The sequence below is a fragment of the Chlorocebus sabaeus genome, chromosome 4 (assembly GCF_047675955.1).
Source record: "Chlorocebus sabaeus isolate Y175 chromosome 4, mChlSab1.0.hap1, whole genome shotgun sequence".
In the NCBI taxonomy this organism is placed as follows: domain Eukaryota; kingdom Metazoa; phylum Chordata; class Mammalia; order Primates; family Cercopithecidae; genus Chlorocebus; species Chlorocebus sabaeus.
The window spans coordinates 18062204-18085818 of record NC_132907.1 but is presented as its reverse complement, the minus strand read 5'-3'; the positions used below and the strand labels follow the sequence as shown (position 1 = coordinate 18085818).

General features: G+C 41.3%; 1 protein-coding gene across 2 annotated transcripts in view; it reads right to left on the bottom strand.

Annotated features, from left to right (window-relative positions):
* Nucleotides 1–23615, bottom strand: part of ARSB (arylsulfatase B) — a 192699-nt gene that overhangs the window by 91367 nt on the left and 77717 nt on the right. For both annotated transcript variants that reach the window (XM_007976256.3, XM_007976237.3), the window contains exon 5: nt 1432–1675. In XM_007976256.3, coding sequence (XP_007974447.2) covers nt 1432–1675 — 244 coding nt within the window. The remainder of the gene's footprint in view (nt 1–1431; nt 1676–23615) is intronic.

Here is a 23615-nt window from a genome sequence, read left to right as displayed (position 1 = left end):
AGGGTGGATACTTCATCTACAGAAAGCAGCAGCTATTTGATTGTAGTCAGTTGTTGGCCTTCTGGAAATGTGGGTGCAGTACTGTCAGACCTTCCTATTTTTAAAATACTTTTATTCCGAAATAATTTCAAATTTACTAAAAGTTGCAAAAATAAGACATAACAAAAGAATACCCATGCACCTTACCTACATTCTTTTATTTAATTTTGCAGTCCATTTGAATTCTCTCTGTACACATGTACATACACACACACACACACACACATTTTTTTCTGAACCATTTGAGGATATGTTGTGTATTTCCTTTAACTAGAACCCTGAAACCTACTATTCTTGAGCTGGGACACCTCGAGTGGGATGAAGAGATGGCATGAGGAAGTCCTCTCCCCCTGGCCACTAAGGGACAGTCAGTCAGGTGCTACCCCCAAACAGAGCTGTGACACCAAACAGAGGTTGAAAACCATTGCACTAGACAATTGTCATTTCACCCATAAAAATAATACCGCCAATATATGCATATTTATTTATAAATTAGATTTATGTACAAGTCTACTAACATATTATGTGTCTTATAAAACATATACTTAAAAAAGGATGAGATGAAATTGGATATTAATACAAATACAATATTGAAATTTTCTTCCTATACCCCAAGGGAACATCTTGCATTCTCTAAGGCATGTGCCTCCCAACCTTGGGGGCTATTGCTCTACACTGTGGGGGTTAAACAGGAAAAAGACCACCATGATTTCCAAATCTGAGTCTGGGTTCTGCTCCCTGATGTATCTCCTTCACATCAGCCTGCTCTATCTATCACAACATACTACTTTTTTTGCCTTCCTGGCACTTATCACCACTGGCAGTCATCTTGCCCATCTGTGTGTTCACTTGTCCAACACCTTTTTCCCCTGACTAGAATACAGCTTCCTGAGAGGCAGGATCTTGACTGACTTGTTCATTCCTAATTTCTCAGTATCTAGAACAAGGTATGGCACATAGTAGGTACTTGTTAGATGCTTGTTAATACATGGGACTAAACATATCCCTAGTTCCTATCCCAGCTTTTCCCCCACTGTTTTGCCCTCCATTCTTCCAGCAGGCAACAGGACAAGTCCCCTGACCCCCTGCAGGAAGCTAACAATACCCTAGCCTACTTCTAAGCAAAACTTCACAGCTTCAAAGACCTTCCATGGAGGGGGATGGGCTGAGGACAATCTTGTTCTTCACGTAAAACACGGGCCCACAATCTCAAATTTATAATTTACAAATATATATCCTTACAATATCTCTAAAGGCATTTATTTTTCTTAAAAATCATGTATTTGTAAGCTGAATTATCACTTTAACACAAAAGCTATCATTCTTGCTCACTGGAGTCAGGTTGCTCTTGGAGTTTCTGTCCTGGGAGGAAAAAGGGCAGGATGTAGGTACCTGATGGTTTTCCACACGTCGAAGCCATCCAGAGGCTTGGTGCCATTGGTGTGTCCCCCGGCCAGCTTCACGAGTGTTGGCAGCCAGTCAGAGATGTGGATGAGCTCCCGGTTCTTCACACCCTTCTGCTTTAGCAAGGGGCTTGCCACAAAGCCCACCCCTCGGACGCCTCCTTCCCACAGGCTCCATTTTCTTCCTCGAAGGGGCCAGTTATTACCCCCTGCCAAAGTCTGCCCTCCGTTATCTGAAACACAGTTAGGTCTTGGCATGAGGATGATGTTAACTCTTAAATACATTTAAGAACAGAAACTGTATGTACATTGTTATTAAATGGTGCTTAAATAATAATAAAAAAAAGAAAATTCCTGGCCTTTTCCCACCCTAAATTCCCTTTTCCCATTGACACTGCCTTTCACTACTCAGACAAAACTAAGGCCCAGTGTGACACGTATCTACCTTTAAATCCTCCATCAAGAGGGCCACTGGAAAACAAAGCAGACCCTTGATGATATGCACTTTGGAGAGATCCCTATGCTAAATAATCCACTAAACTTTAAATACACCTCTGTAACTTTGTATAGCATGGGAAAATGAGTCCATGGAAGCTGGGACCCTCCCCATACGTGAAGAGAAAACTAAGTGAATTTTACTTCGTGACTTAACGCTCCTTATAAGTGGGGACAAAAACTGACCTTTTTCTTTTTCTCTTGGAAAAAAAAATTCTACAATTTAAACTGGAAAATGAATTAACATTCCACTCCCTGGCAATGACATCTCTTTCTTAAGTGTGAAAGTTGAGTATTTCTCTAGTGGCTGATAAATGTCTCTGTAAACAGAGCACTGGAAAAAATAATTGTGAAAAAAATTCTTCCCTTCTTGACATGATAGTGAAATCAAGCTTCATTATGTACAATACCAAGGAAGAGAAGCTTTCTCCTCCAAGACAACAGAGGGAATAGGGGATCTTGGCAAAGACAGGGTAGAAGTTATTAGAGTAACTGAAGTTAAGTATCTTCCCAGCCAGGTGAGGGCTCAGAGTTACACATTAAAGTGGACAGTAGAAAAGAAAAAGTACCATTTCTTACATACTGAGGTTATAGAATCATACAAACTCCCAAAGTTTCCACATATTTAGGTGACTTTAGAGACACATTTTAAATAACACATACTTTGCATTAAACTTAAAAAACAAACAAAAAAAACTATTACCCAAATGAGCCACATGAGGGCAGTATGACAGACCTCCTGCTGTATAGGTTGCTACATATAAAAATTTATTAAGAAATTAGAGATCTATCAAAGCTACAGGATGCACCTGGGAGGAAAGAGAATGAACGTTTGTTAAGCACTGACTGCACTAGGAATGACTCTGATTTCGCATTATCTCTCACCGCATCTGGAGTTGGCAGACCTGGAATAGAAGCCTGAGGCCAGACACTCACTAGCTGTGTGGCCAGGGGTGATATACCACCTCAGTTTCCTCATTTTCATGTGGAAATGATGATCCCTAATTGATTTAGTCCATTTTGTGTTGCTATAACAGAATACTGAGGCTAGGCAATTTATAAAGAAAAGAGGTTTATTTGGCTCACAATTCTGATGACTGATAAGTCCAAGCACTGGGCACTGGCATTAGTTGCTGGTGAGGGCTTTTGTGCTGCATCACAACATGGCAGAGAAGTGGAAGGAGAAGCAGGTGCAGGTAAAGAGGGACCAAAGAGGAGGAAGAACCTCACTTTATAACAACCCACTCTCCTGGGGACTAATCCATTCCCTTGAGAGTGAGAATTCACTCCTGGGAGACAGTATTGATCTATTCATGAGGAACCCGCCCCCATGACCCAAACACTTCCTACTGGGCCCACCTCCCAAGACACACTGGCAATTAGACTTCCACATGAGCTTTGATGGGAACAAACCACATCCAAACCATAGCACTACTTCATCTATTATGATGCAAGTGAAGTGACAATGCTTATGATCTTTTCTTGGCAGGGTACCTGACACAACCTAAGTGCTCAATAAATGGTAGCAACTGCTGTTGTTCTTAAAATTGACAGCAACCCAAATAGTTTAGTATGATAACCATTTTGTCACTGTTTTTAAAGGAGGTTTGAAAAAGCCAAACAGCGAATAGATGGCAATGCTAGGATTCCAACAAGGTCTGTGTGACACCCCAGGCCCCTGCCCCTGGAGCACCATGCTCCTGCTATCCCTAGTGTAGAGTGGACTCACACAGGTAGGCCACAGAAACTTTCACTTCCTGATGAAAACCACAAGTATGGTCAACCTCAGCAAAGTGTACACTCTTCCTGTGAGTGTACATAGGAAGTTATTCCAAAGTGATGGTAATTCCTTTTAGAGAAACCTTAGCTGCTGGTAGGGAAGAAATTCAAGGCTCTACTGCCAAGGAGACTTTTGGTGGAGCCCTTAACACACCAGTTCTCAGTTCTTTTTTGTGCTTCTTGAAAGGGAGTAGAGAAGAGTCTTGAGGTAGATCAGGTGAGGAAACAATTCTTCAACACATGTGTCGGTGACAATCTCATCATTTGACATCACAGACTTACAAGAACCTTTCCTCAAACTTCCCCACAGCGCTTCTTGACAAAAACTCAAGGCCCAAACATTCACTCAGGCCAGTTTTTGAAATACACATGCCATTTCATATTGAAGCTGAGCAGACCCGTATATTCAAAACAACAAAAGGTCACCATCAGCAGACAGAAGAAATTCCTCCATGTTCATGATACTGCACAGAGTAACAGTCACCCATAACCAATGTATCGAAACTTAGAAGAAGGTGCTGTTTGTGTGATACAAAAATACACTGGAAAGAAATGCCTACACTCTTCTCATGATATCAAGAAAGGCTGAGACAGAACGATTATTTCACTCTGTTGTCTGGATTGCTATAAGTGATACTGGCTCAATACTTTAGAAAAAGCCTGTTGTCTGTTTTAAACAGATACACTTCTCTGAGATATTATGTAGTGTCCTTCAGTTGCACATGTTTGTTAGTGCTCAACAGAAAGTACTGGATGAAGATGGTGGTGGAAATAAGAGTGGAGATGATGGAGACAAGGGTGGCTGCATCTGGAATCTGATTCTAGGAGCGGCTCTTCAATTATGACTCAGATAGGAAAATTCTCTGGGTTGTACAGAGAATTTGGCCACTGTTGCTACTGTAGGAAAGGGAAGGTGTTTCCACATATCATTAGGGGAGGCCACGGATGTAGTGACTGTGACTGTTTTTGCAATTAGCTCTCTGTGATGTTTTGCCATTAGCAATAAGCGATTCTATCAACAGCTATTTTTTTCAAGAGCACTCCAAAGAGAAAGCACTGTCAATGGACACATGTGCAACTTCTCCAAGACTCTCCTGGCATAGCGCCAACCGCAGATGTGGCCTCCGGAGAAGGGCAGTTCAACCTCGCCTGTCCTTGTACCCCCACAGATGGCACCTGGCCGATGGTTGCCACTTATCAGCAACGGGGCAGAATCCACTAAGTTAGGCCATTAGTTGGTTAGCTATATGAGAAATCGGGTGCGGTCCATAAGTTCTAGTTCAGTCTCCTGGGTATTTCAAAGAGTTCAACATAAAACTGGTCGGAGTAGCAACAAGAATAAAATAAGCTCTTTTACAACAAGGTGGAAAAGGGAGTTTCCCATATTGCTCACTGAAGTTTGACAGAAATTAGAATTTAAAAAGACAATGGAACCATCAGCATTTCAAAGATGTTTCTTCTTGTTTTCCCTTCTAGTTTTATTTTTCGGCAAAAGTTAATTTCTTTCTTGTTAAGAATTCATTTTCAAGAGAAATTTTTGTTTCATTTCCTGACTGACATATGAAAAAACTTCCAAATCAAAATAAGATGACGCCGGCTCCTAAAGGAAGCAAAGAAACGTTTTTTCAGGGAGATGGTTTTGCAGCAATGTTTTGGCACAGGGAAAATCTAATTATAAGGCCTTTGCTGTATAAAAAAGAAATGTCAAAATAAGACAGACATTATCATATACAGACCGTAAATCTCACTTTATTATTCATTATTGAACAAAAATAACTCAAAAAGTCATGGAAAAACATTGGTTTGCCAAAGATCTGAGCAAAAACATTAAGTATATGACAATGAAGCCTCATCCATATCCAGCTGATAAAAATCAAGATGAAACCATGACAACAGCATTAATTTTTAGGACTACTCCCCAAACAATTTAAAGTGTGGCTTGGCCATGGACGGCTGCCCCGAAACATCATCTCCACCCCACCATCCCTGTGGATGCTTCAGCCGGGGCTTACCCTAGTCATCCTTCCCACCCTGACTCAAAGATCACAAAAGGAAAAGCAAGGAAGGCTCTAGCAGCCTCATACTAGGCCTGGACATCTCTCTGAACACGGCCCTGATGCAAGGGTGACTGACAGATGAGTAGGCAACATCATTTCAAAAATGGAGAAGTCTCTTTGTCCCATAAAAGTATCTACTTGTTGACGGTTGATTCTTTGGATTTTTTTAAATTACTGAGATGCAAACTGGAGTGCTAATATATGTCTTGGTAGTCATCTAAAGGATTCAGTAAATTCAATCTTCTCCTGCTAAAAGATTTTGGAGAAGATATTCAAATTACATTCTGGAGTGGGCGGAGCAAGATGGCCGAATAGGAACAGCTCCAGTCTCCAACTCCCAGCGCGAGCGACACAGAAGACCGGCGATTTCTGCATTTTCAACTGAGGTACTGGGTTCATCTCACTGGGGAGTGCCAGACGATCGGTGCTGGTCAGCTGCTGCAGCCCGACCAGCGAGAGCTGAAGCAGGGCGAGGCATTGCCTCACCTGGAAAGCGCAAGGGGGAAGGGAATCCCTTTTCCTAGCCAGGGGAACTGAGACACACAACACCTGGAAAATCGGGTAACTCCCACCCCAATACTGCGCTTTAAGCAGACAGGCACGCCAGGAGATCATATCCCACACCTGGCCGGGAGTGTCCCACACCCACGGAGCCTCCCTCATTGCTAGCACGGCAGTCTGTGATCTACCGGCAAGGCAGCAGCGAGGCTGGGGGAGGGGCGCCCGCCATTGCTGAGGCTTAAGTAGGTAAACAAAGCTGCTGGGAAGCTCGAACTGGGTGGAGCTCACAGCAGCTCAAGGAAACCTGCCTGTCTCTGTAGACTCCACCTCTGGGGACAGGGCACAGTAAATAATAACAAACGCAGCAGCTCTGCAGACGCAAATGACTCTGTCTGACAGCTTTGAAGAGAGCAGTGGATCTCCCAACACGGAGGTTGAGATCTGAGAAGGGACAGACTCCCTGCTCAAGTGGGTCCCTGACCCCTGAGTAGCCTAACTGGGAGACATCCCCCACTAGGGGCAGTCTGACACACCACACCTCACAGGGTGGAGTACACCCCTGAGAGGAAGATTCCAAAGCAAGAATCAGACAGGTACACTCGCTGTTCAGAAATATTCTATCTTCTGCAGCCTCTGCTGCTGATACCCAGGCAAACAGGGTCTGGAGTGGACCTCAAGCAATCTCCTACAGCTACAACCTACAGCTGAGGATCCTGACTGTTAGAAGGAAAGCTATCAAACAGGAAGGACACCTACACCAAAACCCCATCAGTACATCACCATCATCAAAGACCAGAGGCAGATAAAACCACAAAGATGGGGAAAAAGCAGGGCAGAAAAGCTGGAAATTCAAAAAATAAGAGCGCATCTCCCCCGGCAAAGGAGCGCAGCTCATCGCCAGCAACGGATCAAAGCTGGACGGAGAATGACTTCGACGAGATGAGAGAAGAAGGCTTCAGTCCATCAAATTTCTCAGAGCTAAAGGAGGAATTACGTACCCAGCGCAAAGAAACTAATAATCTTGAAAAAAAAGTGGAAGAATTGATGGCTAGAGTAATTAATGCAGAGAAGCTCACAAACGAAATGAAAGAGACGAAAACCATGGCACGAGAAATACGTGACAAATGCACAAGCTTCAGTAACCGTCTCGATCAACTGGAAGAAAGAATGTCAGCGATGGAGGATCAAATGAATGAAATGAAGCGAGAAGAGAAACCAAAAGAAAAAAGAAGAAAAAGAAATGAACAAAGCCTGCAAGAAGTATGGGATTATGTAAAAAGACCAAATCTACGTCTGATTGGGGTGCCTGAAAGTGACGGGGAAAATGGAACCAAGTTGGAAAACACTCTTCAGGATATCATCCAGGAGAACTTCCCCAACCTAGTAGGGCAGGCCAACATTCAAATCCAGGAAATACAGAGAATGCCACAAAGATACTCCTCGAGAAGAGCAACTCCAAGACACATAATTGCCAGATTCACCAAAGTTGAAATGAAGGAAAAAATCTTAAGGGCAGCCAGAGAGAAAGGTCGGGTTACCCACAAAGGGAAGCCCATCAGACTAACAGCAGATCTCTCGGCAGAAACTCTTCAAGCCAGAAGAGAGTGGGGGCCAATATTCAACATTCTTAAAGAAAAGAATTTTAAACCCAGAATTTTATATCCAGCCAAACTAAGTTTCATAAGTGAAGGAGAAATAAAATCCTTTACAGATAAGCAAATGCTTAGAGATTTTGTCACCACTAGGCCTGCCTTACAAGAGACCCTGAAGGAAGCACTAAACATGGAAAGGAACAACCGGTACCAGCCATTGCAAAAACATGCCAAAATGTAAAGACCATCAAGGCTAGGAAGAAACTGCATCAACTAACGAGCAAAATAACCAGTTAATATCATAATGGCAGGATCAAGTTCACACGTAACAATCTTAACCTTAAATGTAAATGGACTAAATGCTCCAATTAAAAGACACAGACTGGCAAACTGGATAAAGAGTCAAGATCCATCAGTCTGCTGTATTCAGGAGACCCATCTCACACGCAGAGACATACATAGGCTCAAAATAAAGGGATGGAGGAAGATTTACCAAGCAAATGGAGAACACAAAAAAGCGGGGGTTGCAATACTAGTCTCTGATAAAACAGACTTTAAACCATCAAAGATCAAAAGAGACAAAGAAGGCCATTACATAATGGTAAAGGGATCAATTCAACAGGAAGAGCTAACTATCCTAAATATATATGCACCCAATACAGGAGCACCCAGATTCATAAAGCAAGTCCTTAGAGACTTACAAAGAGAGTTAGACTCCCATACAATAATAATGGGAGACTTCAACACTCCACTGTCAACATTAGACAGATCAACGAGACAGAAAGTTAACAAGGATATCCAGGAATTGAACTCATCTCTGCAGCAAGCAGACCTAATAGACATCTATAGAACTCTCCACCCCAAATCAACAGAATATACATTCTTCTCAGCACCACATCGTACTTACTCCAAAATTGACCACGTAATTGGAAGTAAAGCACTCCTCAGCAAATGTACAAGAACAGAAATTATAACAAACTGTCTCTCAGACCACAGTGCAATCAAATTAGAACTCAGGACTAAGAAACTCAATCAAAACCGCTCAACTACATGGAAACTGAACAACCTGCTCCTGAATGACTACTGGGTACATAATGAAATGAAGGCAGAAATAAAGATGTTCTTTGAAACCAATGAGAACAAAGATACAACATACCAGAATCTCTGGGACACATTTAAAGCAGTGTGTAGAGGGAAATTTATAGCACTAAATGCCCACAAGAGAAAGCAGGAAAGATCTAAAATTGACACTATAACATCGCAATTAAAAGAACTAGAGAAGCAAGAGCAAACACATTCGAAAGCTAGCAGAAGGCAAGAAATAACTAAGATCAGAGCAGAACTGAAGGAGATAGAGACACAAAAAACCCTCCAAAAAATCAATGAATCCAGGAGTTGGTTTTTTGAAAAGATCAACAAAATTGACAGACCACTAGCAAGACTAATAAAGAAGAAAAGAGAGAAGAATCAAATCGACGCAATTAAAAATGATAAAGGGGATATCACCACCGACCCCACAGAAATACAAACTACCATCAGAGAATACTATAAACACCTCTACGCAAATAAACTGGAAAATCTAGAAGAAATGGATAATTTCCTGGACACTTACACTCTTCCAAGACTAAACCAGGAAGAAGTTGAATCCCTGAATAGACCAATAGTAGGCTCTGAAATTGAGGCAATAATTAATAGTCTACCAACCAAAAAAAGTCCAGGACCAGATGGATTCACAGCTGAATTCTACCAGAGGTACAAGGAGGAGCTGGTACCATTCCTTCTGAAACTATTCCAATCAATAGAAAAAGAGGGAATCCTCCCTAACTCATTTTATGAGGCCAACATCATCCTGATACCAAAGCCTGGCAGAGACACAACAAAAAAAGAGAATTTTAGACCAATATCCCTGATGAACATCGATGCAAAAATCCTCAATAAAATACTGGCAAACCGGATTCCGCAGCACATCAAAAAGCTTATCCACCATGATCAAGTGGGCTTCATCCCTGGGATGCAAGGCTGGTTCAACATTCGCAAATCAATAAACATAATCCAGCATATAAACAGAACCAAAGACAAGAACCACATCATTATCTCAATAGATGCAGAAAAGGCTTTTGACAAAATTCAACAGCCCTTCATGCTAAAAACGCTCAATAAATTCAGTATTGATGGAACGTACCTCAAAATCATAAGAGCTATTTATGACAAACCCACAGCCAATATCATACTGAATGGGCAAAAACTGGAAAAATTCCCTTTGAAAACTGGCACAAGACAGGGATGCCCTCTCTCACCACTCCTATTCAACATAGTGTTGGAAGTTCTGGCTAGGGCAATCAGGCAAGAGAAAGAAATCAAGGGGATTCAGTTAGGAAAAGAAGAAGTCAAATTGTCCCTGTTTGCAGACGACATGATTGTATATTTAGAAAACCCCATTGTCTCAGCCCAAAATCTCCTTAAGCTGATCAGCAACTTCAGCAAAGTCTCAGGATACAAAATTAATGTGCAAAAATCACAAGCATTCTTATACACCAGTGACAGTCAAACAGAGAGCCAAATCAGGAATGAACTTCCATTCACAATTGCTTCAAAGAGAATAAAATACCTAGGAATCCAACTTACAAGGGATGTAAAGGACCTCTTCAAGGAGAACTACAAACCACTGCTCAGTGAAATAAAAGAGGACACAAACAAATGGAGGAACATACCATGCTCATGGATAGGAAGAATCAATATCGTGAAAATGGCCATACTGCCCAAGGTAATTTATAGATTCAATGCCATCCCCATCAAGCTACCAATGAGCTTCTTCACAGAATTGGAAAAAACTGCTTTAAAGTTCATATGGAACCAAAAAAGAGCCCGCATCTCCAAGACAATCCTAAGTCAAAAGAACAAAGCTGGAGGCATCACGCTACCTGACTTCAAACTATACTACAAGGCTACAGTAACCAAAACAGCATGGTACTGGTACCAAAACAGAGATATAGACCAATGGAACAGAACAGAGTCCTCAGAAATAATACCACACATCTACAGCCATCTGATCTTTGACAAACCTGAGAGAAACAAGAAATGGGGAAAGGATTCCCTATTTAATAAATGGTGCTGGGAAAACTGGCTAGCCATAAGTAGAAAGCTGAAACTGGATCCTTTCCTTACTCCTTATACGAAAATTAATTCAAGATGGATTAGAGACTTAAATGTTAGACCTAATACCATAAAAATCCTAGAGGAAAACCTAGGTAGTACCATTCAGGACATAGGCATGGGCAAAGACTTCATGTCTAAAACACCAAAAGCAACGGCAACAAAAGCCAAAATTGACAAATGGGATCTCATCAAACTAAAGAGCTTCTGCACAGCAAAAGAAACTACCATCAGAGTGAGCAGGCAACCTACAGAATGGGAGAAAATTTTTGCAATCTACTCATCTGACAAAGGGCTAATATCCAGAACCTACAAAGAACTCAAACAAATTTATGAGAAAAAAGCAAACAACCCCATCAAAAAGTGGGCAAAGTGTATGAACAGACATTTTTCAAAAGAAGACATTCATACAGCCAACAGGCACATGAAAAAATGCTCATCATCACTGGCCATCAGAGAAATGCAAATCAAAACCACAATGAGATACCATCTCACACCAGTTAGAATGGCGATCACTAAAAAGTCAGGAAACAACAGGTGCTGGAGAGGATGTGGAGAAATAGGAACACTTTTACACTGTTGGTGGGATTGTAAACTAGTTCAACCATTATGGAAAACAGTATGGCGATTCCTCAAGGATCTAGAACTAGATGTACCATATGACCCAGCCATCCCATTACTGGGTATATACCCAAAGGATTATAAATTATGCTGCTATAAGGACACATGCACACGTATGTTTATTGCAGCACTATTCACAATAGCAAAGACTTGGAATCAACCCAAATGTCCATCAGTGACAGACTGGATTAAGAAAATGTGGCACATATACACCATGGAATACTATGCAGCCATAAAAAAGGATGAGTTTGTGTCCTTTGTAGGGACATGGATGCAGCTGGAAACCATCATTCTTAGCAAACTATCACAAGAACAGAAAACCAAACACCGCATGTTCTCACTCGTAGGTGGGAACTGAACAATGAGATCACTTGGACTCGGGAAGGGGAACATCACACACCGGGGCCTATCATGGGGAGGGGGGAGGGGGGAGGGATTGCATTGGGAGTTATACCTGATGTAAATGACGAGTTGATGGGTGCAGCACACCAACATGGCACAAGTATACATATGTAGCAAACCTGCACATTGTGCACATGTACCCTACAACTTGAAGTTTAATAATAATAAATAAATTTAAAAAAAAATTAAAAAAAAATAAAAAAAAAAAACAAATTACATTCTGATATTCTCAAATCTTCTCTCTCTCTTTTTTTTTTTTTTGAGACAGGGTCTCACTCTGCCAACCAGGATGGAGTGCAGTGGCACGATCACAGCTCACTGCAGCCTCGATCTCCTGGGCTCAATCAATCCTCCCACCTCAGCCTCTCAAGTAGCTAGGACTACAAGTGTGTGCCACCACGCTTGGCTACTCTTTCCCTGTTGCACTACATTGAATCATTTGTGACAGAATGTGCATTTGGTTCTGCCAAGTTTACCTTTAAAATAGTTTTCCAATCATCCCCCCTTCTCCAGCCCATTGCCTTGGGTCAAGCACTCCTCTATCTGGGCTCCTGGGCTAATTTATATACCGCTCCAAGTTGCCACCAGAGGTGTTTGTAAAACCCAAAATCAATCAGGCCACATGCATGTTTAAAAGACCTAATTGCTTTCCAATCAGGAAAAAGTTCCAACTTCCAGCCCACATATAGAATCCCTCAGATCTGGCCCCAACCTCCTTTTTGGGCATCAACTCCTGTCCTCCCCCATAAAAAGTGCCCTGAGCTTCAGTCACGTCGAACTTCTCCCTGTTGTTAGAATATGTCATGCCCTTTCATGCTAATTTTGCCTTTGTACGTGCTGGCTTTCTTGCCTACAATGCCACGGGTTAAAGATCACATCTTCTGTGAACCTGCCACTTAGTGCCCTTGATGGTCTTCATCTCTGCTCTGTATTTCCGCTATATTTTATATGCACATTTTCTACTATACTTCGCTCTGTCTATTGTTAGACAGTTGTTCATGGCTTTGTCTTCCCCACGAACTCTGCTCCTCAAGAGCAAAAGTTTCTTATTGTTTGTATTTCCAAGACCTAGCACAGGACCTGCCACAGAGAAGGGCTCGATGACTTGGAGGAACGAATAAATGGGGAAAAGGCCACTCACCAAAAATAGAGGTTAAAGGCACTAAACACTAACTCTGGTCACTGCATTGTTTTTTCTAAGCCTTTGTCCAGCTACTCTATGACCTTGACTTTTCACTGGCCATTCTACATACTGCTGCGTAATCTATAGGAACTGGCAAGGGGTGCTCTTGGACCCCAGTGAGGATTTAAGTAAATCAAACCCACAAATATCAGAATTGTTTATCTAATCTGGTTCCTGGTCAGCTACGTTGGAGTCTAAGAGGGTTGATTAGGAGCATTTCATGAAGCATCAGTCCTGGCCTGGAAGAAAGAACACACTCATTCCTTTAACACGTCTTTCTTGAGTGCTGCCATGTTCCACAGACCACTCCAGATCTGGGAAAAGGGCAGGAAACACAACGGACAAGGTCCTGTCCCTCATGGAGTAAGTGAGAAAAAGAGATAAGAACTCTCCATTCATGGTAGGCAATGACTGGGCTTTGTGGAGGAGCTGAAACTGTAAGGACAGGACAGAGCCAGCCAAGTGACCATCAGAGAGATGAGAGCCCAGGCACAGGGAGCAGGAGGCCTTATGCAATCACACATTGGAGACTAGGGTGACTGTGTCAAGGCTGCTTCTTAGTTAAAGACTAATTATACTATTAGGTATACTCTGCTGCCAGAAGTTAAGGAAAACTTGAGCTAAATGATGACTAGACATAAACAAAAAGGTATAGGTCTAGGTGTTTTACGACCATCATCACTTTCCCCTATCACCTCTACTGCCCCATGTCTAATTTCACTGAAATGCAGGGAACTGAGAGGAGCTAAGCACTGTGAGTTTGGGCAAGTACTCAATCTCTGAGCCTAAGTTTCCTCATTTGAGAAATGAGGATAACAAAATACCCACCTTAATATTGTGCCTGGCATAGAAGCAGTGCTAAATAATATTAGCTATTTTTATGTATGCCAGTCATCAGCACCAGCAAAGTACACAGAACAGAATAGGCTCCTATCTGGATATTTATTAAACATATATTAGATTTAAGTATTATAAACACACTCCAAAACATCATGTTTTCATAAGACGAAAGTATTCTAAGAATAGTGTCCTCCTAGATTGCATTCTCTATTCTTTTTTTTTTTTTTTTTTGAGATGGTGTCTTGCTCTGTCACCCAGGCTGGAGTGCAGTGGTGCAATCTTGGCTCACTGCAACCTCTGCCTCCAGGGTTCAAGCAATTCTCATGCCTCAGCCTCATGAGTAGCTGGGACTACAGGTGCCCGCCACCATGCCCGGCTAATTTCTGTATTTTTAGTAAAGACAGGGTTTTGCCATGTTGGCCAGGTTGGTCTGGAACTCCAGATCTCAGGTGATCCATCCACCTCTGCCTCCCATAGTGCTGGGATTACAGGCATGAGCCACCACGCCCAGCCTGCATTCTCTGTTTTATAGGTAATTTCTTAAGAAGTGCAACAACACAACGAATTGTGAGGGGTGTTGTTACTATCAGGGGAGAGCCAGGATAACGCCTTTCTGTTCCCATGAGTTTAAATAAAGGACATCAATTATCAAAGAAAAAAACACTATAACAATAGCCTGAGATTCAAATTAAACACCAGAAACTGAAGATTTGTTCAAATACACATTTGATTATTTGTAGGGGTTTAAAATGGTTTGCAGCATTCAGGGTAGATAAGTGCTCTGACCGCCAGCTCAGACACTAACCAGGCTTTACATCTTGACTAAGAGCACCAGCAAGGAGAATGTCCAGCTGGGCTAGCAAGAGGAGGATTCAGGTGGAGTGCAACTGGCAGCCAGGCACCAAATAACCGACTGATATGGTTTGGCTGTGTCCCTACCCAAATCTTATCTTGAATTGTAGCCCCCATAATTCCCATGTGGTGTAGCAGGGACCCAATGGGAGATAACTGAATCACAGGGGCAGATTCCCCCACACTGTTCTCGTGGTGGTGAATAAGCCTCACGAGATTTGATGATTATTATATAAGGGGTTTCCCCTTTCACCTGGCTCTCATTTTGCTTTTACCTGCTGCCATGTAAGATGTGCCTTTGCTCTTCCCTCACCTTCCACTGTAATTGTGAGGTCTCCCAAGCCACATGTAACTGTGAGTCCATTACACCTTTTTCTTTATAAATTACCCAGTCTTGGGTGTGTCTTTATCAGCAGTGCAAAAATGGACTAATACACTGATGTAGCCACCAAAAGATTCGGAGATAAAAGAAGATGGATGCAGGGAAAGGGCAAAATCAGGGATGAATGAGAATTAAAAAGAAAAATGTTATAAAAGGTTGTAGTAAAATATTTCCTCACTTTAATGAGGCTAATGCCATTTCTTATAATGCTAAGATACCAATGGGGTTTTATCTCTCCTTTAACATTTATTAAGGATGAAAAGATTCCAAAGTCTGTTGAAAGATTGAAAACGCTTGTTCTCTACAAGTTATGGAACTGGAAACTGGAAAACAGTGTCCTAATTTATTACTTATTGGCAAGTAAACAACTTAACTTTTTCCTGTAATTTAAAATATAAATAGTCACAGATCTTGGAGATTCTTCAGATGAAAGTTGTACGGTAAGTACAAAATGTTGAGGTGCTTTCACTTAGGAGGTACGGGTAATGCTAGGTTTAATCTTCATATTCAGAATCCCCCTGACAAGTAGCACAGAAGACCCATGTTTGACGTATTAAGCGAGTAAAAGTACCAAATGTTTGTTCTGTCCTTTCAAACCCTGTCCTTTCAAAACCCTGTTTGTTTTTCCTATTGTTTAATTTTTAGGAATGTTTGATATTTTTTACTAATGGATTTCTGGGCAAACTAATTTTTTGGCACCCTTGCAGAGCATTACAGTTTACTCACACATTATTCGGCTCCCCTTTCAGACCTAAAACCCACTGAACGCGGCCAGATAATTTTGACTAGACAGCTGTTTAACCTTCAGTAATGCCACTAGAGAAGTAATGAATGAGAAAAGTACCACACAAGTGCTGGAGAGTCTGGCAAGTTCAAGGGCAGCAGGAGAAAAGTGAAAATACCATCAAAACACAGGAACAAATGGAATTGTGGTTTCAAAAGAACAGGTGTACTAACAACTTGCACGGTGAGAAAGATGGAAATTGAAGTCAATGTGTTTTCAGAGAGTGTTAAGCTAGAGAAAGCTAGCACATTCTATTTGGGTGGACATCAACTATTTCAATTTGTCTCTATGATTCCAAGTATATAATACAAGTTAAGTGTTCTCAATTTTTATCCTTGGAGCAGAAACAACATTTTACTGAATCTCTACTTCTTAAGTAGTAAGATATGCCTTTAAGGTTACTCAGAAAAATCAATAAACCAAACTGAGTGGACAGAGAGTTTCATTTCCCGAGAGTTCTCTGAAGTTTTGCCAGATTCTAAAAGATCTCACTGGTGTTTGGGTGTTTAATGCAGAGAGAGGCAAACAAAAGTCACGAGAACACTGACGAGCACAATCCTCCCTGAAGAATAACTGGAGAGTAAAACATCTAATGGCAGAAACAAAAATAACTCAATACATCCAAACATGAAGCAGTTTGTTTAAAGAATTTTGAATATTGAATGCATACTTAATAAATCGATAATAACAAGATCCCCTACGGATCTGCAGATGACACTTGCTCCAAAGACAAAGTAAAATAAACTCTGTGAGCCCCCAGAGTCCTGGGCAGCAGCCCACCTCTGACCAGGCCATGCACAGTGGGAGTGAGGGCAGAATCCAGGTGATCAACACTGGACATCCCAAGCAGGTAAGGAGGCCGCTTAGGAGGCAAGAACATGGAAAGCAGCCTGGGGCTCCATGCCTAATGAGAGGCAAATGCTTAACAGGAGGCCTTGCAGCAGGAGACAAAGGGATGAACAGTCAAGGGCCAGGATGAAAAACCAAACCAATCAATCAACCAACCAAACAAACAAATCAAAACAAATGCTCCTGAGTTACCACAATAGGCACCACAAAGTCCATGAAATTAGAGACTAACTCAGAGCCTATTCAGTCTCAGACACAATTCTAGCAATATGTGTGGTGTCTGGTGTCCTAATTTTACAGCAGGCTAGAATCTGCAAGTCAGGAAGATGCATACTGCTGGACACAATCTTCGTAGAAGGAGGAAAGGAGAAGAAAAATATAAATTGTAAAAGTAGACCACAAACCAAAGTGCTTTACCTATTTCTCCAACACTGAATGACCCACACTGATGTATCTTGAAGACACCACTGAAAGATGCATAATACAATAAAAAAATTAAAATGATGACCCTACATCATTAAGACAGTGAGAGACTCATAGCATAATTAAGGATGGTTTAGACCTAGCAAAAAGGTTTATATCCCATATTCCTGTCACTAATCCTATCTATCTACAGCAATACAACATGCCTGCCTTCACCTGATACCTTGCAAAGGTCACAGTGATAAGCACATGAAAACTTTCACTATCCTGGCATAAAGTTAGGCAAACAGACTGAAAACAGAGAAAATGGTTACAGGCTAAGCAGTATGCCTCATGTGCCTTGCATCTCCACTGGAATGATGTTTCCAAAGAGTAACAGCTTTTCTCATTCCTAGTAATTCTGTCACCCTGTGACCCTCAACCCAGGAAGCAGGCAGGGAGGTCCATGTCTGGGCTCTGGAAATGGATAGTCAGCAGGTGGATGAGCTAATAGGTTTAGCTTAAGCAATCACTCAGAGCCAGGGGAAGAGAGACTGGAAACGAAGCTGAAGGACATGGCTGTGACCTTAAGCACACATCTTGGGCTCTGCCCCCAGGCCTGGATCTAGTGTAGAAGAAATAATGGATGTAGGGATACAAGAATGGAAAGAACCATGCCTCATCCCCTGGAGGAGCCTGGGGGCAGATGAGAGGACAGCAAGACTCCCTGCAGTTCCTGTGTCCAGTATAGTGTGGCAGCAGCAGATGACAATGGTTGCATAAGGTGATGGAAGGCAGGCTAGGAGGCTTCTCATACCACAGTGAGGAAGGGGTTGCAGCTCCACTGATGAACGTTTTTGATTTGCTGTTGAGAAGAGCACAAATGTGGCACAGAGATGGTCCAAAGAGTCTCCGCAGGCAAGGAGGTTGCAGCATGATGTAGATGGATGATATCAAAAGGCCAGACAGGAACAGGAATGTTTCTGCAGAGGCTTGTGCAAGGATGACTACGGACCACACACTTCCTTCAGCTCCAATGCACTGGCTCCCTGGAGGGAAGCCAGGATGAGATCAAGAATTAACTGTGATGATTTGAATTGACTGAAACCAGGTTTCCTCCACCCAGCAGAATAGGGACCCCAGCGGTACTGAGTTCAGTGACAGGGTAAAAAAGAAGTAAGTTATATTATTTGCATATCTAAGTTTGTGCACTGAAATTTGTGATTACTATGCATATGTGTAAGCACTATGGCTGGATGCCCTGGATTTGATGGATATAATAATTGTGTTAGGTTATTTTGTAGGTGAAATAGAAGTTAAATCCATTTTTATTGTTTTGGTTATTTTTAAGCAGTAATATGGACTCATTCCAAGACTTTACATTTTTATGTAATAGCAACTATAATGATAGGAAAAGTACTGAAATCAGAAGAAAGTTTGTTTCTATAACATGCCTCCCAAGCTTTTCAAATCTAACTCCCCCACCCTTTTCATAATAAATATTTTGTAATGCTCCTTTGTCCTGAAATGGAATTTATACACAATACCATAACTATATGTCTAATTTTAAAAAATAACTATCAGTGTAATACAGAGTAGAAAAAGCCAATTAATAATAGCATGTACTTCATAGGAAAATGTGCAGGCTCAATCCTAAAAGACATAGCAAAGTGGTTAGATGATTGCATACGGTTATAGATGAAATAAATTTGGACTTAAGGCCATTCTACACTAGAAATACAAAAAAAAAAAAAAAAAAAAAGAGAGAGAGAGCAGGGACAAATGCTAGGATAAAGATTAGGATATTAATTATATATTAAAACCATACAAAATTACTTTGTGTTTATGTGTAAAACAGACTTAGGTTCTAGTCTCAGAAAATTATAAACAGACTTTTAACCTTCATGACCAACCAGCAGGGTATTTTGTAAGTTGTACAGGACTTGGGACAATTCCTCACTGTGTGGGGTCATCAGGGGCATTGCATCCTGGGCCCCTACTCACTAAGTATCAGTAACACTCAAGTGAATTTCTAAAATACTCTCAGTAAAAACCACTGCCCTATACAATGGCAGAATTGGGACATATGGCCAGGGATAGGTAGTGACCTCTCTTTCAAGAGGCTTCACAGGTTAGCACTCATTACTTTGTGAATTTAACACAGTTTGGGGTCTGGCCTAAACCTCTGTAAGCTTATAAATAATTCTATCAGCATATGGAAAGAGGTTCCACTTCTTAGAAGCAGAATCATTGTAAATGATATATATATATAATCACAAAGTCAATTAATTGATTTACAAAGTAAATTTATCACATGACTGGCATGCTTATGGCCCATGTGAGTGGCATAAATGTATGGGAAATCAAGTTATAATCAGATCTCCTGGCGAATAAGGACTCAGATATAATATTTGTATTTTTGTCATATGTGAAATCTCATAACAATTTTTCAGATCTAAAATATATTCTATAAATATAATAAAATACTTATATTTACTATATTCAAAAAATGCACTGAAAAAAAGCTGCTTTAATGAGAAAATTCACCAATTTTCAAACTTTTTTCTAGCAACTAAGACTTCAAAAATGATGAATCTAAAGTTCATTCAGGAAATAATAGATAACCTACATGCCCTATATTTATTAAAGACATTGAAATTAGTAATTAAAATTCTTCCCACAGGCCAGGTGCGGTGGCTGATGCCTGTAATCCCAGCACTTTGGGAGGCTGAGGTGAGTGGATCACGTGAGGCCAGGAGTTTGAGACCAGCCTGGCCAACATGGATAAACCCCATCTCTACTAAAAATACAAAAATCAGCCAGGTGTGGTAGCAGGCGCCTATAATCCCAGCTACTTGGGAGGTTGAGGCAGGAGAATCATTTGAACCTGGGAGACAAGGGTTGCAGTGAGCCGAGATTGTGCTACTGCACTCCAGCCTGGGTGACAAAGTGAGACTCTGTTTCAAAGAAATAAAACAAAACAAAACCTTCCCACCAAGAAAATTTCAGGCCCAAATGCCTTCATTGGCAAAATCTACCAAACTTTTAAGAAAGGAATAATACTAGTTCTATACAAACTCTTTCAAAAAGTAGATAGGAATCTTGTATTTCCCAACTTATTCTATGAGGCCAGCATTACTCCGACATCAAAATGAAACAAAGACATTACAGAAAAAGAAAACTACAATGAACATAGGTGTAAAAATCCTTAACAATATTTAGGAAATGAAATCTAGCTTTATATAAAAAGACAATTCGTTTTCTATTGTTCTAGTTTTCTATTACCACATACTTAGCAGTTTAAACAATATACACTTATTATTGTACAGTTCTACAGGCTGTACAATACATTCAGCTGCTGAGGCCTGTACAAGTCTGACACAGGTCTCATTGGGCTAATATAAAGGTGTTGAGAGGGCTGCATTCCCTTCTGGAAGTTCCATTTCCTTGCCTTTCTAGCAAATCCATTTCCTTGCCTTTCTAGCTTCTAGAGGCTGTTTGCACTCCTTGGCTCATGTCTTTTGAGCTTCATACTAGAGTTATGAGTGAATTGCATACCACAAATACAGTAATAGAGTATTCTGAGTTTGTCCAGGTACTTAATTTTACCAGTAGGTTTTATACTTCGAAAAGTTTTCTTTTGCACATTAGTGTTTTTTCTTTCAGATTGAAGAACTGCCTTTAAGTATTTCTTGCAAGACGGGTCTAGTGGTGGTGAATTCTCTCAGCTTTTGTGTGTCTGGGAAAGATTTTATCTGTCCTTTATATTTGAATGATAACTTTGCTGGATACAATATTCTTGGATGGCAGGCTTTTTTTCTCTCTCTTTGAGCAATCTGAAAATGCCATTCCACTCCCTCCTGGTCTGTTTAGTTTCCTTTGAGAAATTTGTTGCCAGATGAATTAGAGCTACTTTATGTGTTATTTGCTTCTTTTCTCTGCTGCTTTTAGGATCCTCTCTTTGTCCTTGACCTTTGAGAGTTTGATTTTTCTATGCCTTGCAGTAGTCTTATTTGGGTCAAATTGTTTGGTGTCCTGTGACCTTCCTGTAGCTGGATATTTCTATCTTTCTCAAGTTTTGGAAAGTTTTCAGTTCTTATCCTTTTAAATCAACTTTCTACCCCTTGTTCTTGCTCCACTCTCTTGACACCAACACCAGTAATTCTTAGATTTGGTCTTTTGAGGTAATTTTTACATATTGCAGGTGGTCTTTGTTACATTTTGTTCTTTCTTTTTTCGTCTCTGATTGTGTATTTTAAAACAGTTGGTTTTTGAGCTCCTTGATTCTTTCCTCTGCTTGGCTCATTCTGCTGCTCAGAGCCTCTTAAGAATTCTTCAGTTTGGCAAATGTATTTCTCAACTTCTAAGATTTCTGTTTGATTTTTTAAAATTATTTCAATCTCTTTGTTAGATTTCTCTGATAAATTTCTGAACAGCTTTTCTGTATTATCTTGGAGATAGCTGAGTTTCCTTAAAACTGCTATTTTAAATTATTGGTCAGAAGCTTACAAGTCGCCATCTCGTTAGGGTCAGTCACTGGATTTTTGCTTTGTCCTTTGGGGAGACTGTGGTTCCCTGTTCGCTGTTGTTACTTGTGGGTATATGTCTATGTCTTTGCATTGAAGGATTAGTCATTGATTCTAGTTTTCTCTGTCCAGCTTGTTTTGTCTTTCATTGAATATATTTGCTTAATCTTTGCAACTAGGTTGCTGCCTCCTTTTAGACTCTAGGTGGCGCCATAAGCCCAGGTTCAGTTTGGCTCTAGTAAACGGTTGCAGCACTGCCTGTCCCAAATGGGGGAGGTCCCAAAGGGATTATCCCAGGTATGTTCCACAGGCTCCTGGGCAGGAACCTCTAGTCAGCAGTGTGGGAAGGCTGGCTAGGGGTTCCTGCCCAGGGGACCTGTGGAATGTACCTCCTACAGTGTGTTGCTGCTGAACAGCCACTCTGATTTGGTGTCTCATTTGGCTGAGTTACAGAGCAGAGTTTCCAGGGTTGGGGATGGTAGTCTCACCTTCTGACCTTTGTTGCTGCCTGTTCTCAGAGATATTTCTTCCTACAGCCACTCACAATGCTTCCCACGAGTTAAGGCAGGGACAGGACTCCTGCTGTGGAACCCAAGAAGGTGAGGAAGCTGGTTGACCACCTCAATTTCACTTTTTCCAGTGTAAAAACTGACTTGAAGGAGATATTCCACATGCTTGGTGCTGAAAGAATGTAGGGGAGGGGATTCGCAGATGTGGAAGTCTGATTCTCCAATCATATGCTCAAGGTTTTTCCACTTCTCTGTGGCCCTGGGAACTGTCTCATCCTCATACTTGAGCTCTGGGTTGTTGCTGGTGAAACTCTCAATGCTATATGTTTGTTTTTCGTCTTCTATTGAGGGATTGAAGCCAGCTTGCATCTACACTGCCATTTTGAAATCCTGCATTCCTTGATTCATGCCTTCTTCCTTCACCTTCAAAGTCAGCAATGGGCCGGGCACGGTGGCTCAAGCCTGTAATCCCAGCACTTTGGGAGGCCGAGGCGGGCGGATCACGAGGTCAGGAGATGGAGACCATCCTGGCTAACACGGTGAAACCCCGTCTCTACTAAAAATACAAAAAAATTAGCCGGGCATGGTGGCGGGTGCCTGTAGTCCCAGCTACTCGAGAGACTGAGGCAGGAGAATGGTGTTAACCCAGGAGGTGGAGGTTGCAGTGAGCCGAGATCGCATGACTGCACTACAGCCTGGGTAACAGAGCGAGACTCTGTCTCAAAAACAAACAAACCAAAAAAAACAACAACAACAACAAAAAACAAAACAAAAGTCAGCAATGATGTTTGAATCCTTTTCATATCATATTACCTGACCTCCTCTCCTGCCTCCCTCTTCCACTTTTAAGGTCACTGACTGCATTGGCCCAACCAGATAATCCAGGACAATCTCCTCATCTTCTGGTCAGTTTATCAGAAACCTTAATTTGGTCTGCAATCTTAATTCCCCTTGTCATATAACGTAACATATTCACAGGTTCCAGGCTTTAGGGCATGTTTGGAGGTAGGAGGGAGATGAGGATTACTCTGCCTACCACGAACATGATGATAAAGTGATATTTATCCCAAGACCGTAATCAATTTTCAAGTAGAAGAACAGAGTTGGAAGAATTATACTATCCAACTTCAAGAACTACTATAAAGTTATAGTGATCAAGATTTTACAGAACTGGAATGGAGTGCCTTAGTAAAATAACCACATTTAAATGGTCATTTGCTTTTTAGCAAGGGTGCCAAACCAACCT